At 36.3% G+C, this 13,718-nt stretch overlaps 1 protein-coding gene and 1 long non-coding RNA gene across 4 annotated transcripts; both read right to left on the reverse strand.

Moving 5' to 3' along the window:
* Window positions 1-4,991: 4,991 nt before the first annotated feature.
* LOC113308281 (probable proline transporter 2) lies at window positions 4,992-6,231 on the reverse strand. The gene has a single exon (XM_026556769.1). It carries the CDS (start codon window positions 6,213-6,215, stop codon window positions 4,992-4,994), a length of 1,224 nt encoding a protein of 407 aa, XP_026412554.1. The 5' UTR covers window positions 6,216-6,231.
* Window positions 6,232-9,154: 2,923 nt separating this feature from the next.
* LOC113308061 lies at window positions 9,155-12,705 on the reverse strand. Of its 3 annotated transcripts, XR_003339485.1 has the most exons (10): window positions 12,182-12,705; window positions 12,013-12,097; window positions 11,719-11,768; window positions 11,544-11,627; window positions 11,353-11,436; window positions 10,955-11,011; window positions 10,694-10,796; window positions 10,078-10,152; window positions 9,516-9,618; window positions 9,155-9,414 (listed from the first exon to the last, which is right to left on the reverse strand). It is a non-coding gene; the product is annotated as an uncharacterized LOC113308061 (long non-coding RNA). The 3 variants fall into 3 exon arrangements; XR_003339484.1 differs by having other exon boundaries at window positions 9,155-9,618; window positions 11,380-11,436; XR_003339483.1 differs by having other exon boundaries at window positions 9,155-9,618.
* Between the last annotated feature and the right edge of the window lie 1,013 nt (window positions 12,706-13,718).

Genomic DNA, 13,718 nt, shown 5'->3' on the forward strand with positions numbered 1-13,718 from the left:
ACATAATATAAGAGTATATAAGTTTACAAAGTTCGGTTCTTTCACAAACTTGAACCTAACAGCTAACCAACCGAACTCTGAGTTCGGTTTCTGCGATAAAATTGTGAAGTTACCGAACTTAACAAACAAAAAAAAATGTGAAGTTCCAGCGTCTATTGGCTAAGTTCGGTTACTTTGTAGTTTTAAGAGTTTTTGCGAACAAACCGAACTCTATTGGCTAAGTTCGGTTATTTTGGAACTCAACATAGTGGCCACAGTAACACAGTTCGGTTAGATTGGATTTGGTTTTTTTTCGGTTCTAAGGGTGGAGTTCGGTTATTTTGTAGTTAAAAATTTTTTGCGAAACAACTGAACAGCGAGTTCGGTGACTTAGTTTTAAATCCAATAGAACCGAACTGTTCTTCGTGTTCTTCATTTTCAAGAAATTCGGTTAGTAAACTAGGGTTTTTTGGAAAATCGACCTAACCGAACATGGCTCTGTAACTCCTATTAAAACCCTATTTTGATGATTTCTATTCGATTGAAGCAATCAAAATCAAATTAAAATGAAAGGTTTGTTGGAAAATACCTCCAGAGTGGTCCCATGGAAGAATCAAGTTGCGGCTGGCGTCTTTTATACTCGATAAAATTATTATATAACCGAACTTAATTGTGATTGCATTGATGTTGTTACATTTCTTAAATAGGCGGTGGCGGTGGTGGTGGGAGGAAGTGGTGGTGGTAATCCGCGGTTGATGGTGGTGATAATCGGAGGTGGAGGTGGCGGTGGTGGTAATCGGCGGTGGTGGTGGTGGTGGTAATCGGTGGTTGCTGGTGGTGATAATCGGAGGTGGTGGTGGTTATAATCAGGGTTGGTGGGCGCAGGTGGTGGTTATATATATATATATGTGATTATTAGATTGATTTTAAATTAAATTAGGTTAAGGATAGGTTAGTCATTTCAACGTTTTAGGACACCCCTTATCACTATAGAGAAGGTGGTTTAATAAAACCATGGTCCCCTCAAAAGAACCATGGTCCCTGAAAAATCATTCTAACTTTACTTGTCCGCATCTCTTTGTAAAACTAGTCTCAAATCAGAAGTCAAAATCAGTCCTCACTGTTGATCATATTTTGAATTTTCCCTTCCTCCTTGGTAAAAGTTAAACTCATCGACATTACTTCAGTTTACCATTTCATTCCCGCTCAAAATTATGACAATTCAAACTTCGCTCAAGATTTTGGCGCGTGTATTCCCGCCAGATATTTGGCGCCCAAAATTTCATCTCTTATTTTTTACCCCTTTCTATCTCCAGAGGAGAAAAAATAGAATCCCCCATTGTAATCCGTTTTCATCTGTTATCTATAAACCCAGATTTGATATTTTTCCCCTTTCTTTACTTGATCATTTATTCACTATCATCAAGTAGTAACAACATATCTATGCTAACAATCAAATCAATGGCATCCAATAAGATAATGAATCGGTCTACACATTTTTCTACGAAATTCGATTAGAAGATTGAAAACTTTTCACAGGTGTCTAAGGATGCGCTTGACTCTGATGTTTTCTATATGGGTGGTTACAAATGGTATGGCGTCTATCTTACTAATCAATTTTCCTTTTCAATACTTTTTTTTCCTGATGAATTGGTGGGGTTTTCATCATGGTTTCTCCCGATTCTTACAGGCAAACTAGGGTTTTTCCAAAGGGATGCAAACCACGTAACTAACGTGACGGTGAGTGATCACATATCTCTGTACCTGCTGTGGGCTTGAAAGAAACACAATTGCTGAACGTGGAGGTCAATTTTGGAATTATAAGTCAAACGGATTTTGCACGAACACAATGAGAAAAGGTATAATCGGGATTATGTTACACCACCACATTTTTGTTAATTAATCGCATTACCTTGTAAGTAAATTGTTTGGGTTCTGCAGAAATTAAACGCAATATCCCTGAAAAACGTATCGATGGCATTTTTTGGTTGGATACTGTTATTGGTTTGGATAAATTCATGCTTCTTGGTGAATTCGATGACCCTGCTAAGAGATATATTGTGAATGATACTTGCATCATTACAGTTGAGTTTACTTGTGAGATGATAGAGGATGGTGCTGCCGTCAAAGGGGTTGAGTACTTAAAGAAGCGTAGAAGAATTTCTACTAATGGCAGCAACGATTACTATTAGAATCAGAGATTAACAATTATATTTTTGGTTATGTTTTGAGTCAACTTTTAGTTGTAATCTCCTTCGGGTCAATTTTTGAAATTTGATGAAATGCTACTACTTTTTAATGTTTGAAATTAATTCCTTATTAGTCGATTTGGTCCGACAACTAATGCAGATCAGTTGTACAAGAGAATCACTGGTTGTGGCAGACTATTTTTTGGATAACTTGATTGCTAATAGTGGATGAAGAAGGGAGACTTGTTCTCAGTGATATGTTCTTCTTTGGTACTGCCTTCCACTGCTCGTGATTTATAATTACACCAAATATGTGAATGCTTAGTAAGAGTTCCACTCCCTGAGGTTGTGAACACTGGCTGTTCGTATAAATGCCTAATAGGAAAATAAAGTTGATCAGCTAAATGCCTAAGAGAAAGTTTACTGTTAACATAATTCTGTTTTACATATCAAAATTGAAGATAAAGGGAAATAAAGGGGTATGGTTTGGAGAAAGTACGAGTTCAGCTTCATTGCAGCGGAGTAAAGTTGAGTAACGAAACTTTAGGTCTTCATCCTGAAATTGATGATGCTTGTTGTGAGCGTTTGATACATTTTGAGGCGTAATTTTGTAGTTAACCTTAGTCTTTTCTGCCTTGTGTTTCTTGAAGTTGAATTGCTGCTATTTTTGAGTTTTATGAATTTCAGGTTTCAAATTAGAGGAAAAATGTGAATCCTTTTCAATCGATTCATTACTTGAAAATGAATGACCCTACAAGAGCTATGCCCCTGCCTCTATTACTATAGAAGTCCCAAGACATAAAAATCTGAAAAATCTCAACTCATGACGAGCAAAAATAAAAACTTAATTATGATCTTTTAATTTCAGGTTTTCGCAACAATTTTAAAAGCCTCGCTAAATGGGGCGTACATGACAAAAAAGAGACATTTTGAAGTAAAATGGAAAACCCCTTAACTAATTATTTTTTAATGACAAAATTACCCCTGATTAATTAGTGTTAATTTGGATGATTAGTGATAAAATTACGTGTTAGACGTGAAATTAACTTGTGTTAATGAAAACAAAAGAAGGGAGTAGGAGAGTACGATGTAACTTGATAACCAAAACTGATGTTGATGACATCCATGAAGGAATTACAGGAAAAATACAAAAGCGAGATTTCGAAGGAAAGAAAATTATGACGGTGGAAAAGATATCTCCCTGGAGGAGTGGGAATAGAAAAGGATAACATTCACAGATGAGGAAATACCAGAATAAATTTAAGACGAACAGCTCTTTTGTGGTAACAATAACTATTGGGTGAAAAGAAAAAAAGTATGGGAGCGAAAACACAAGATGAATGGGCGATAGATAGAACCTTAGTAGGTACAGGGAGTTCAGTGGACATTTTATTCTATCGAGCATTCAAAGGAATGGGATATAAGGATTCAGATATGGATCTTTCAACCTACATTATTCATGGATTCAATAAAAAAACAACCAAGCCAAAAGGAGAAATAATTGTGCGAATAATGTTGGGAGAAATAGAAACACAAGTGACATTGTGCATGGTTGATATGGAATCACCGTACAACATGCTCTTGGGACGACCATGGATACATGCGATAAAAGTCTTAGTATCAACTCTTCACCAATGCGTTAGATTTCCAATATCAAGTGGAATAGGAGAAATCAAAGGAGATACCAAGAGTGCGAAGATCTGCAACCAGATAGACATAAAAAATTATGAAGGTCGCGCAAAAAAGCGAAAGGATCGTTGGAGAAGAGCGAGAGAGTTAAGGAAGGAAGAAGAATTAAGAGTATATATGATAAGAGCACCAGAAGGGAGAGGAATACCAAGCAAAATTCCTGAAAAAGAGGGCCAATCAATGCATGAATTAAAAGAGCCAATACCAATGGGATAACCTAAAACGAATTTCACCAAAACAGGGCCAACAAAAGAAATAAATGTTGGAACAATGGAAGAACCAAAGATGTTAAAAATTGGAACTACAAAAGCAAAGGATAAGGAAGATAACTACAACATATCATCCTCAGAAAGAAACAGAGTTACAAAAGATGCTTGAAGAAGGAATAATTAGACCAACAAAGTATCCGAAGTGGATAGCAAATATGGTGGTGGTCCCAAAGAAAAATAAGGGAATAAGATTTGTATTGACTTCAGTGATTTAAACAAAGCATAAGGACGGCTTTCCATTGCCAGACATACCTCAGATGGTTGAATCGGCAGCAGGGAATGACAGGGTATCATTGATGGATGGATACAAGGATTACAATCAAATTTCGTTAGCTGAGAAGGATCAAGAACATACCGCATTCTTCGCGCCTAGAGGATTATATTGTTATACAAAAATTCCTTTTGATTGTTCATGATATTTCCATGTTTTATGATATTTTTGTGAACATTACCCGGGGGATTGGAATGGTGATAAAGATTAGTAATGTCTTTGTCTAAACGACTTTCATTTAGAAATTTTCCTTATTAATTATGACAAAAAAAAAAAAAAAAATTTATGCTGGAACACACTGTAATTATTCTACTAAGTTAAAAAATAGAATACAAGATCTTCAAGAGCGCAGAAGGCTCGAATATTAGACCTTCCTTATTTCATATGGAAGAATGACTTCAAAGAAAAAAGAAAAATCACCCGAGTAACATTACTCCGCTGCAGCATAAACAGCCGGAATATCTGAATTAGTAATGATCTGAACACTTTGGCGCATCTCTCCGATACGGATACAGTAGTGATCTCCTCTGGTGCCTACTGGTATGTTAGGATCCGATTGGTCATGAACATAGTAAGGTGCTGCCTGTCTGGTCTTTAGAGATCCGCAAAAATGTTGTACGTTTTGGAGTCAGCTAGGATTAGCCTCACGGCAGAAACCCCTGCTGCAACAGACACTACACTAAAAAATGTGATATTCAGCCAGTGCCAAGATTTTTGTGGCATTGAAAGCTTATGCTTCTTCGCCATTAGGTACATATGATTGGCGAGGACAAATGTGAGTGGCAATGTGCTGAAGGCCCCAGTTAAACTCATGAAATCTCCGAGGAAAGGTAGAAGGGCTGACACTAAGGTGTTTATAGTAAGGTAACCCCCTCGTACAAGAACTCTGAATGAGATATGGCTTAGAGAAAATGCACCTCCTTTAGTTGGACCAAATTTTGTATCCAAGTATTCGTACATTGGACTAGCAAATATATGTAAAGCGATGACGGACTGCAGAAAGGCTGAAATGTTGGCAACTGCTTTCACCCATACTGGACCTGAGACATTGTTAAGGAGGTATGCTGATGTTTGGTTTCCGTATGCCCAGTAACCCATTAAAGTAATGGCGTACATAGGTACAAGTCCGATTGTGAACTGAAAGACAAGAGCTTTCACCATGTTTCCAACCACGGGCTGTTTCACTGTTGCCTGTATCTCTGGAAGCATTCCTGTATTGAATGAGAAAAAGAGATTTGCAAATCCACCGATACAGGAGAAAATCTTGGTTGCTGTTGAACCCGGAATGTTGTAGTCTCTAGGTGAAGCCTTCTTCCCGTCGTTAAGCGCCAATATAAATGCTATGACGATGTATATGATACTTAAGAAATTTGAAAATCCTAGCCAAATCTTCAGAGCTGATAGATGTGGTACACCAAAGGCAAACAAAGCGCAAACGAACCCAGCTATAACAATGAAGTAAGGGAGCTTCATTAAGTGATCATCCCTGAAAAGAACGTACATGGCCTTGAGAGCTTGACCAGCTAAAATGATATAACCAGTGTTAATCATGAAAAGATTTATGTACTGGAATGCCCATGTAAGAGCGTACGCATTCTTTCCGTAGATATGGCCAGCAAGATCTCTGTATCTGATGTGTCTCTTTCCACCAAGCTCATGAATTCTGGCAAGAAGAACATTGGCATACAACGACAAAGCTGCTGCTAAAACCAAACCAACTGAACCTCCTACCCAACCTAAAGGAACCATAACCGTGCCGGAATATCCCAATACATACGCACTGTTTATGCCGGTGGTAAGTATAAAAGCAATTTGCATCCATGAATCTTGACTAATTTGATGTGCAGTTTCTGGTACTTTGACATCACCGCTTTCAAGGTCTCTTTTGACATCACCGCTTTCAATATCTCTTGATTCTCTCATACCAGAATCGAAGTCTGCCATTATTATTTTCTCCGCCTCCTTTTGTTTTTTCCTTCCCCAATTGATAATTCAATAGAGGGGGAGGACCACTATATATATAGATTGATTACCTTATGTATTCCTCTTCAAACAAGGATTGGATTTCCTATTTCCTTGAGAAACTAAATCCTGGTAGAAACCTGATATTTTTCGTTCTTTGTTTATTTCTTTCTTTCAGGAGATCTAAAAAAACCTCGCGTTTTTAGGGGCCACCCCAAAGGATTTAGGGGCCATCAATTTATACCCAGCCAAAGACTCTAGTTAAGGGGTACCATGTATGATATTGAAGTTACATAAATGCCCTTCTGGTAAAACTGTATAAAAAACAAATCAAAAAATATTCTACTCATTTCAACTCTTCTTCTTCCAGTTTCATATTATCTTCCGATTGTGGAAGAAAAAAAACTTTCCCTCGTTCTTGTGTTCAACCGAAACATCGCCGCGAATCGTAAAATCAAAACTTCGTCGATTCGTTTATAAAACAATGGATAAGGGAAATGAAACCCACAGACCTAGAACCAAAAATGTTGCTCGGGGTATCGATCCAAAGATTGGAATTTTAGCAAGAAATAAAGAAATTGTTGCTGCAAATGAAGAAGAACGCGAAGAACGCGAAGAAGAAGTACCCGTCGATGTAGTCGGTGGTTGCGATTCCGATAGTCAAACACTTCGTCAACTTCAAATGGCCCCAATAAGGTAAGAATCTATCATTTTTGGGGTTTATTTCGCTTTAATTCGACGAATCGAGAAAAAAAATTCTAGGGTTTTCGGTTATTTATTCAGATTCGGGCGATATTCATGCTTATTTACTTCCGAATGTAGTCGTGTTCTTCATTTCTCAAGAACATCGACAGTATTCGGGAGAAATATTTGATGGTTATCGGCCGAATATTGTTGGCCATATCTTCCTGGATACAAACTGGTAATAATCGGTAGTTTAATGAATTTTTTGGCTCCCGAATATATTTAAGTAGACACACAGTATTCGGAAGTGCACTCACTACCGTATATATTGAAAAAATCTCAAAATTTCTGATATAGGAAAAATCCCATTTTGGGGCCAGTATTTATTCGGAAGACAATATAATGTTTTATACCTCCGATTGTGTAGGATAAAATATTATAGGTTACTGAACTCCAAATGACGCATATTCAGTAGGAAATGATCCATCTCTTGTTCCGAATGTTGGTTATTCTGTGGCTAGGTACTTATTTTGTTTTCCGATTATATATAGTCGGAAATATTCTTTTGATATTAGAACCGAATATACAGGCCAGAAAAACTATAGGTTACTGAACTCCAAATGACGCATATTCGTTAGGAAATGATCCATATCTATTTCCGAATGTTGGTTATTCGGTGGATAGGTACTTAGTTTTATTTCTGATTATATATAATCGGAAATAATGTTTGGAAATTACTACCGAATATACACAATCTATTTACTAAAACTTGGTTTCTTATGTATATAGGCATGTATCTATGACCACTTCCTTATCCTGAAGTTGGCCGGAGAGAACCCGGGGTGGTGCAAAGGTACTCCTAGAGGAACAAAGTATATATTTGAAGACAACCGTTCTAGGAAAAAAGAGCAGCAGTTGATTCGCATGAGGGAGACTTTGGACCAATTGAAGGCCTCAGACGTATGCTTTGATCCATACAAGGAAGATCGAGCCAGTGGGCATATAAATGTTCGGTCGGACTTGTCCCTTTATTTTGGACCATTGTGGCACCCCACAGGATATGTGATGTATAACCCCTCTAGGGTGATGCGACAACACGGGTATATACAACATCAACCTGTGGAGGAAATGGGGGATTACTACAAATTGGAGTTGGAGTTGTGCTCTTCTAGTGGTGACAATCTCACGATTGTTCACACAGGCCCACCTACTGTTCTTGATAACTGGGATAAGAGGAATGACTTCATTATCGACACTGGTAGACGAACCACCCAAGGTGATGAAAATTCTCCAGACTATATGAGTTGGTATAACAACGTATCACATCCTTTGGTTATCCGTGAAATCAAATCCAACACTACTGCGGCGGGTTCAAGTTATAATTGTATCTTAGTAACTTGCTTCGAGAGCTACATGCACCTCTACTACCACCTGGAAGACTTTCTTCGCCAAAATTAACCTTAAACTTTATAGGAAACGACCAATACCGTCTCATATCGGGAAATGTAGGAAAATTTCGTATCGACCGATACGGCCGATATTATCGGGCGAATATCGTATCCCTGATATCCTTCTTATCGTATCGTTCTGGGCCGATATTGACTACATTGGTTTTGACAACCGTTATCAACTTTATACATTTTATACTCTTTATTTTTAATACCATCGGGATTATAGAAGACAATCTTAAATGGGCATCCTATCTTCTTGGTATTGCTTCAGTATTTCATATTCGTCTTCCTTACGTACTTACTATTCTTTCCCTCGTGACTCTTTCGCGTCCCACCTCGCTCACAAATCATTTCAAATCGAGTGTCCACTAGTGGAAAATGGAAGCACCACTGCTGGGACAAGAGGTAATATCGTTCAAAACGACTGTGTCCATCAGCTCTAATTTAGAAGTGGTTTTTTCCAAAACGACTGTGTCTCACAAACGTTGAATTCTTTAAAAAAACGATTTCTTTTCACAGTGTAATTATTAACTCTGAAGACACAGTAGTTTATTTTGATTATATATTATTAAAAAAAGGATTTGATTCAGCTGAATCTAAACCTGATTCAGTTGAAGCTTAACCTGAATCAGCTATATTGGATTAAAAGTGAGTCCGGAACTGAATTTTACAAATTGAATTGATAACGACTTTCAACTGAATTTGTATGAAAATGAGTTCTCAATTACAACTTTTACAATCTTCCAAATATGAAAATTTCAACATTAAGGAAAAATAAGTTTAACCTGCAGATATTCCTCCTACAAACTTAACAAACCAACTACAGAATCTTCCATACAAGTTAGCAGCTTATTACCAATTAACAAGACATCATTGCCTGACAAACTAGCCCAATTCATGTCCATCACTCTATCCTTAAGCTACAAATAAAACCCAAGACTATTTCAACTAACAACCGCAAAATGAAAAAGAGACGAGAAAAAGAACTCAAACAAGCACATGAAGAATAGAACTGCAATACCTGGATACTTGTTAAATAAGGTGTTTCTGAATGATAATAAGCTGCCATTTCACAACACATCAGTAGTTTGATCATTTAGAAATATCTGCACCAATGAATTCACCTACAAAGAAGAGAACTTATATTAGTAATCGATCAAAAAGAAGATTAAAAATCCACATTCACAAAAAAAAAAAAAAAAAAATCTTTATCAAGAAATTTATTCCCATGCATTTAAATTGACAATAAGATGAACTCCGCAGAACATAACTCTAGAGAGCGTATTGACTAACATAAATATATGTTAATAAACAGCGAGCAACATGGCTCAACACTATGAACTAGCTCAGAAGAATACTCAACATAGCATCATGAAGAGTGAGAGACATATAGCTAGGCTGTACTGGATGCCAAGGGGTACTAAAGATAATATGATTCGACATTATTTCAAATCTCCAATAGTCCAGTATATGCCATCACTTTGAAATCATGAACTGGGGAATACTTTTTCCATTCTCAAACTCATGAAGACAAAAATTAAGATACACATTTAGTACTAGATATGTTTTGGGGAGAGATTTACCTTACTTGAGTCGGCTATTAGATTAGGAATTTTTGACAACCTTAAGATATATTGGTAAAGCTTGTTTTCTGTAACCTGAAAATCAATAAAAAAATCTCAGTAATTTATCTTACTAAGTACTGTGGTATAAACTATAAAGCAATCAGTTACTGGTCTTTATAAACCATTAGAAGGACATGCAAAAAAAAGGATTCACATAAACCTATTTTGATCATTTAAATATGGGTACTACTGTCAACTACAAAGTCTTTCAGTAAATTCACACGTCGATCACCTCCAAATAGAACATGCTTCCTGCAAGGTCAAATATGCTTAGGAAGGACAAATCTTCAGAAGTAAACCAAGCCTAGGATTTTGTAGTTAGGTCAACCATCCTAAGATGTTGTGATAAGGCTTCGTAAGAAAGGAAACTAAGGTTAAACATGCTGTCAAGAAAGACTACTTCAGTAAAATTTTGAAGTCCATAAACCCTGCACCATTGAATTGTTTATTTTTGTCACTAGCATTCCCACATAAAACAGAACTTGTCATAACCATACATGCTTTATAAGAAGAAGCAAATCTACCCGGTACCTAAACATAACAGAAAAGTAATTCACTATGTGGAGCTGGTTACCAATCAAATAGGGTGCATGAGATGATACAAGGAAAACCACAGGAGATGGTTGGTGTTGCTATTGATTTGCTTCCTTAGAAGAATTTCACATATTCCTAGCCCCCTGTAAAACATTATCAACAGAATGTAATGCTTAGAAGGCTGATACCATCAAATCCCGAAATTAGAATAATACTGGCATCTAAATTACAAGAATGAGAAGTTAGTTTATCAAAAGTCACTAATTAAACTTGCAAACATAGTTTATTACTGGAATATTACTTTTAGGTCAGAGAGACTTCAGGATTTGGAGAAACTTTGGCGAGTGCACCAACTATCCTGCATACAAAAGAAGAAAAATGATGATGCTTAATTCTAGCTGATACTGTTAATCAACAACAAAATATAAAATTATAACATGCTACTCATATAGAATTGGTACAGGGCATAATGAAAAATAGGGTTCATGGTATGATACATAGATCGTCACAGATAATGGTTGGAGATGCTCTTCATTTGCTTCCTTAGAAGCATTTTGCATATTTCTAGCCCCTTGTAAAAAATTATCAAGAGAATGTAATGCTTACAAGGATGAGACCATCAAATCCTAGAGTAACAGTAATAGTGGCATCTAAATTACATGAATGAGCAGTTAGCTTATTAAAAATCACTGAACTTACACACTTAGTTTATTACTGATATATTACTTTTCGGTTAAAGAGACTTTAGGCTTTGGAGAAACTTTGGCGGATGCACCAAGTATCCTGAATACAAAAGAAGCAAAATATTACAAACTTAACTGCTTAATTAAAATTATTAGGTCCTCAAAACAGGAGAGGTGGTGACAAGATGTGAGAATCATACACCGTACCTGCATGTCATAAGCATATCCATAGGATCGACATCAAACCATAATTGTAAAACTACATGGCTATAAGTAAAGTATACTGTCAATCTGCACAAAATTTCAATCTTCCAAATGATTTTTATGTCACAGCAAAACTCAAGTAGATAAGCTCACTTAAGATAAAAATACATTGATTTACCTTGATAAGCCCAGATTTTTTGGAGTGCGTATAAGATTGATTCTCGTAATCTACAAACAAGTAAGATTATTCAATCAGCTGTCATACAGTTTACCACAGTAAGCAACACCAATATACTACAGTTACTTCTTGAAACTATAAGTACAACATACTTGCTTCAGAGCTAGGACACAGTAATTTAAACAACTTCAGATAGTTACATCAATTGTAACGCACCATAAGCCGAAACACCAAATTTCTAGATAAATCACCAAAACAGTCTATACGAACATGGCCAACAGAGTCTACACTCACCCTGCGACTTTCCTTAGTGCAGAATTACATGCCACCTTCAGCTCTGAACTTAGTCCAAGATCACACATCACTACCTCTTCAAATGCTGAAACATCCAAAACAGTTTCATGTTAGGGGATACCTCGCAAGCACCAAACCAAATGCAAAACAAAATAGAAGTTAATTAGACCTTATATTCAATGATGCAAGAAACAGATGTCCTCCACAGGTGGTTCTCGTTGCCTAGAAGAGCAATCCAAAAGTCAGCAGGCCGATAAAAATCCAGCAACACAAACTGATGTAGTGAGAAGAACAACCACCTAACAAGAAACACCACCACGACAACAACAACATACAAATAAAATGGTCGGAAAACCCCATTCAAGAACAACTTTTATCCATTCAAGAAAACCCATAACTGAAAAAGAGGAGAAAAAATGAAAACCAATACCAAAATTGAATGTCTACCAACTACATAAACAATTAAAATCAATAAAAAATGCCCAAATCTACGAATTTGAACTCCAAATAAGAAAAACATGTTAAAATTAAAAACCCTAATTTGAGAAATTGAAATCAGAGGAAGTTTTTGTATACATTAGAAGTTATTTCTCATGAAGTTGTTTAATTAAGCCGTTAATTCAAAACCCTTTTCATCACCAACCAAACTGAAAAAACATCAACTTATCAGCATCAGAAACCCTAAAACCCAAATCTGAGAATCAAAAACAGAAATTTAATAATACCCATATGTAATTATTTCCCAAAAATCTCTTTAAGAACCTTAGAAACCTTAGATTTCTTCATACTGATTCGGTTAAGAGAAATAGGTTGAGAGAAATCTCAAAACTATAGGTCTAAGAATTTTATTTGTGATGGATCTCTTTGAAGAAGAAGAAAATCAGCACCTAATACTGATTCACAAGCGACTTACTGTTGTGATTGAGAAAAAATCGACAAAAGATAGAGAGTGATTAAGTTGTGAGAGATAGGTGGTGAGAGAGAAGTGAAGGAAGCAGAAGAAGTGCAGACCGAGATAAAGATAAGTCAAAGAGATAAAGAGAGAGGATTATAGAAGTTGCTTTCTCTTGCAGACGTTTTTCAAGTCTGATAGAAGCTATTAGGGAGCTATGTATTTTTACGGAAATACCCTCCAAGAAAACAACTGTTTCAGAGACAAGTTTTAGTAACACTATTGTGGCTCACAGCACCAATGGTTACATCTGCCCAGTAACAGTGGTTTTTATGAATCCCAGGAAGTGGTTAAAAATCCATTTTCCACTAGTGGTCACTAACATGATTATTTTGAACTACCACGCACATGTTATCATTTGCCTTGTTCATAAGTCATTCCTTTGCCTCCTTCTTACTTCCAAATGTCTAAACGTGCATAAAACAAAAAAAAATCTAATAAGCATAACCATTTAACATATATATTTTGTAGAAAAAAAAGTAGTAATGAGTATACCAAATCGTTTGCATAGTATAGAGAAGTGTCGGGCCTCAAATAGAAATCATCAACAAACTCTTCAACGGCCTGCATATGAAAGCAACAAATTATTATATAATAATCTGAGGTTATTAAATAAGTCAAACTGCCGAATATACTATATTCAGAATCCTATCGGTTACCAAAAACACCTGATTTATGCAAATGAATGTACGCAATTTACTGAGTGCAAAAAATGATATAATCGGAAGCTAAAATATATAGTAACACAGCCGAA

Source organism: Papaver somniferum, chromosome 9 (assembly GCF_003573695.1).
Source record: "Papaver somniferum cultivar HN1 chromosome 9, ASM357369v1, whole genome shotgun sequence".
Taxonomy (NCBI): Eukaryota; Viridiplantae; Streptophyta; class Magnoliopsida; order Ranunculales; family Papaveraceae; genus Papaver; species Papaver somniferum.

Excerpts from the sequence above, each read along its gene's own strand:
- LOC113308281 (XM_026556769.1), bottom strand. The coding sequence starts at position 6,215 with ATGCAAATTGCTTTTATACTTACCACCGGCATAAACAGTGCGTATGTA.